Source organism: Hylobates moloch, unplaced genomic scaffold (assembly GCF_009828535.3).
Source record: "Hylobates moloch isolate HMO894 unplaced genomic scaffold, HMol_V3 SCAFFOLD_5458, whole genome shotgun sequence".
In the NCBI taxonomy this organism is placed as follows: domain Eukaryota; kingdom Metazoa; phylum Chordata; class Mammalia; order Primates; family Hylobatidae; genus Hylobates; species Hylobates moloch.
Genome location: NW_026657733.1, coordinates 1 through 4,618, shown reverse-complemented (window position 1 = coordinate 4,618; position 4,618 = coordinate 1). Strand labels below are relative to the sequence as shown.

Sequence of the window (4,618 nt, the reverse complement as noted above, 5' to 3'; positions counted from 1 at the left end):
TTGAGTCTTTCCCAAGCATCATCAAGTTATGATTTAGGCAATATATGACTGAAATGCATTCATTCATCACGCATAGGCACAGTCACATAAATATTGCACAAAACATGTCCCTAACTGAAACCGAGAGGTACAGAAACATATTTCACTCTTCGTAGTTTGTGAGAAAATATAACTGTGTGATTGTATAGACACATTTCCTAATACATCGACATTCACAAACAGTAGATTGCACTGCAGTTTGTAAACATTTCAAGTTTCATAAACTTCTCCTTGATTTTCAAAGATAATATAATACTGTCTACTAAAATTCCTTTTTGTTTCAACTAAGTACTCTCACACGTATTAGTTTATAATAATGTTTCTTATTATTTTTTAAAGTGTTTTCCATTCAAGGAAAAGAAGTAAATTCCTATGTCAGAGTAACCAAGGTGGTTGACGAATAGGTATTAGCCAGAGAGGTCTAGATGGTAAAATCAATCTTCAAGCCTCAAAGAAGCTCCGTGGACAGAGAGGAGTGCCAGGCGTCACACAGCTTTCCTTCACTCTAATTCATTCTTGGCTAGAGCCTGTATGCCTGTTCCAGGGATATTTGAACTCATAAAGGATTTCTTATGATCTTCACTAAATACATTAAGAAGAATGCCAACCAGTGCCCTTTTGTGTACTGAGGCATGTAGTCATGTGATTAAAACAGGTAACATGAACTCTGACTTTAAAACGTATTATAGATACAAATGCTCTAAGCTAGGAAAGGTTTTCCACATCCACAGTCAATGATGGGAACCTTTCATTCCTCAGAAATCATCCCTTTTTAGGTCATCGAAAAAGAGTACAACTGCTGCAGCTCATGATGCAGTATCTTCATGAGCCCAGAGCACATACAAATCCTAAGGGAATCACCGTAATACAGCACTAATTCTTGGCACCAGGACAGATGAAACACACTCTATCCTGCACATACCTGCCAGAGCAGGCCACTTTCCTCTTCTGTGAGATTTAAAAAGCTCCCCCAAAAGGTTATGACTCCCTTCACCAATACACAGAAAATGGAGGAAAGGCTGTTTCCAGTTCTCGGCCTTTGAACAACTCTAAATGTCAATACTCATGGTGGCATATTACAAAGTAATAAACAGTGCACACTTGGGGGCAAACCACATATTGAGCTAATGAAGAGCTCACTGTGATTAAGATTAGATCAAACACTAGCAAAACATAGGCAAATTTTATCTGAATTCTGTAATGAATATACATGCTGCAATGACATTACAAAAGCATGGCAGCCTATTCCAAACCAATGAGAACAGTTTTGTGCAAAGAGTGGGTCTTTGCGTGTTTGAACTCCCACCACATAAGGGCAAACTCGATATGCATGCTAATGACCTACAATTATGAAATTAAAAAGGAAAAATACTAAAAGATGCCAGAGTGAACATCAGTGAAAGCCACAGAGGCCCACTCTCTTTTAACTTTTTACAAATAAACTTAAACTATAAATTAGAAACACAAATAATCATGAGTGGCTCTAACATTCAAATGAACTAAATGAATTGTGTCGGAGATTAACCCCATAACTTGGTTTCTTATTTAAAAATTTCTTGGCCAGCTCTTTGATGATGATGATGTTTATCTCCTTCTTCTCGGCAGCCAAGCCCAGCCAAAGAATGGAAGACAGCCATTGCTGCCCAAGTCTGGGTGCTCCTGGTGGTCCCACACGATCGGCTGTGCAGTAGGGTTGTCACAGGTAGGACCCTTCCTGGCCTCTCCTTGTGCAGAGGAGGTGAGGCTCACCTCACAAAGATCTTTGGAGAGAGGGAGGCAGGGATCTGAGCACAGTGGGAGCCCCCCTCTTCCTGCCTGCCCACCCCGCCTGAGGGCTCTACTCACCACCGTGCTTGTCTGCAGCCCCAAGCTCCTGGGGGGCTGGGGCTCCTGGACCGGGCTCATCAGCAGGGTTCTGGGCAGCGGCCAGGAATTTTCTGTGCCCATTGTTGTCGTTGCCACAGGCCCCGATACCATCTGCTGCAGCTCCAGCAGCTTCACCTGGAGGGAGGGGTGCTCAGCTGTCATGCCACTGCCTGCGCCCACCCTCACACCCACCCCCACCCCCACCCCCACCCCCACAGAGATGTTGCACACCCTACCTTCATCTCCTCCCTGTCCTGGGCCAGCCTCATGATCTCCTCCTCCCAGTGCCGCATCTTTGGCATGGCCCCCTGGCTCTGTTAAAAGGTGATGGGTTTTCCTGCGGGAGGACAGGGCTCAGACACTGGGGCCCCTCTGACGGCCCTGCAGCTCCCCGTGCCGTGCCCTGGCCTCCCACTCACTGATGGCATCTCTCTCGCCAGTACTGGATGGATCGTATTTCTTGATTCTTCACCAGCTCACTCAGGTCTGCCTTCTCCTCCGGGTGGTCCATAAAGCTGATCTGGAGCCAAAATATTGTGGTCATATCTCGGCAGTGACCTGCCCTCAGGTGGCATTTTCAAGTCATGGAGAAGGCGGAGGGGAGTCCTGGCGTGGGCCAGCTTCTCCATGACTTCCTGCAGGGCCTGGTGGGTCTCCCCACTCACAGACTCGCCCCCAGTCCCTGGGGCTAGGACCGCTGCCTCTGGCTCCTTCTGGGCCAAGGCCACAGGTGAGCCAGGCGCTGGCAGCACACCCTCTGCTCTTTCACCTGCTCTCGTAACCATGCCCGCTCCTCCTGGGCAGTGGCTCCAGTGGCCTTGAAAAATGCCACCTGAGGGCAAGACATGAGCATTCTTGTAGGGGCATACACAGAAGAAATGGGGCAGAGAGGTGGAGCGCAGCCCCTTCCCTTGGGGCCTCAGAGTGCACCTGTTGGTCACAGGTAAAATGGTGTCTGACCACTGGCTCTCGGAAGGGGTGAAGGTCCAGAGAAATCGGAAGCAAGGGAATCTAAGAGCATAAAGGAGTCTTGGAGGGACCACAGAGGAAGGTGGCAAAGTGGGTGCAGGAGGAGTCAGGCTCACCGTGGCCTCCCCGCTCTCCAGGTCCTCTGGGACACTCGGCATGGGCCGAGGTTCTCCTCCATCTCCTGTGGGGGGTGGCCAGGGGGGTCCTCAGATAACCCAACAAGGGAGGTACCGTGGGCCCACCTCTACCTCCACCCTCACTGTGTAACCCTGAGCCAGCCCCTCCCCAGAGAGGAATGAGCTGCTGTTCTTTATCTTTACTTTTAAGAATCAAGATCTTGCTATTCTGCCCAGGCACACACCCACTACTGGTCGATGTGGGAGTTCTGACCTGCTCCCTTTCTGACCTGGGCCAGTTCAGCCATCCTTAGGCAACTTGGTGGCCCCCTGCTCACAGGAGGTCACCACACTGATGCCAGACTTAGTGCAGGCACCCGGTCGGCATAGTGACCAGCTGTTCTAAAGGTCTTTTCCAACTCCTCAATCCTATGCTGCTAACAGTCCCCCCTTCCTCCTGGGACTCTCTCCTCTTCCTCTGAGCGGTCTCCCGTACCTTCTCCAGGTAGAACCATGAGGCCCAACTGGGTTGTTAGCTGCTGGTTCTGATTGCTGGCAGCTTCCAGGTGCTCCTAAGGGGCCAGGAAAGAGTGAGAAGGGACGAAGTTTGCCAGGTCGTCCCCCTCACGGCCCCATCCTCAGCAGCTCCCTCCCCTGGGTCTCCTGCAACTTTTGGCGGGCCATCTTGGCCACCGCTTTGCCCCAAGCTTCCTGCTGCTGCAGCTGGTTCGTTAGCTGGGTCTGCTGCAGTCACTGCCTGTGCAGCACCTCCTTCTCAGAGGTCAGCTGCTGATAGGTGGCCACCTGCTGCTGATAGGTGGCCACGTACTGCTCCAGGTGACCCAGGTAATGGTCTGGCTGCTCCTGCAGACTCTGAGCCTCTTGGCTCTTCAGCTCCACCTGCAGGAAGACCCTGGGTGTGTGGGCACGTGGTGGCTGGTTTCCAGATTTTGGGCCCATTAATAGGGTAGCGAGAGCACTGTGGGGGCTCTGTTGGCTGCCCAGACCCCTGTCCCCTTACTCCAGGCCTAAGTGACTGCCTCGCTTTCCTAGAACCCCATGCCTCCTTCCCCAGCCTCAAATCTCATACTCTTTTCTCATTTAATCCTCAGCACCTCTGTAGGGAAAATGCTAACTTCCTTTTGAAGTTAAAGAAACAGAGACTTAGAGATGCAAAGTACTTGAATGGTGACCAGTGGAACGGAGGCTGGAATCCAGTTTTAATGTAAGGAGTCTTTTTGTTTTGTTTTGAGACAACAGTGTCACTCTGTGGCCCAGGCTGGAGTGCAGTGGTGCAATCTCAGCTCACTGCAACCTCCACCTCCTGGGTTGAAGCAATTCTCGTGCCTCAGCCTCCTGAGTAGGTGGAATTACAGGCACGTGAACTATGCCCCGCTAATTTATTTATTTATTTATTTATTTGTAATTTTAGTAGAGATGAGGTTTTACCACATTGGCCAGGCTGATCTCAAACTCCCGACCTCAAGTGATTCTCCTGCCTCAGCCTCCCAAAGTGCTGGGATTATAGGCATGAGCCACTGCGCCTGGCATAAGGAGCCTGTTATACCACTGTCTCTTCCTCTGTGATTGGGGGGCTCCATGCCTCTAGCTAGGATGATGATGTCCAG

General features: G+C 50.2%; 1 protein-coding gene across 1 annotated transcript; it reads right to left on the bottom strand.

Annotated features, from left to right (window-relative positions):
• Positions 1-1,426: 1,426 nt before the first annotated feature.
• On the bottom strand, positions 1,427-4,365 carry LOC116465470 (golgin subfamily A member 8S-like). Its single transcript, XM_032148526.3, has 6 exons — positions 3,487-4,365; positions 2,991-3,055; positions 2,325-2,425; positions 2,142-2,242; positions 1,885-2,040; positions 1,427-1,799 (listed from the first exon to the last, which is right to left on the bottom strand). Exons 1-6 carry the CDS (start codon positions 3,503-3,505, stop codon positions 1,624-1,626), a joined length of 618 nt encoding a protein of 205 aa, XP_032004417.1. The 5' UTR covers positions 3,506-4,365; the 3' UTR covers positions 1,427-1,623.
• Positions 4,366-4,618: the final 253 nt, after the last annotated feature.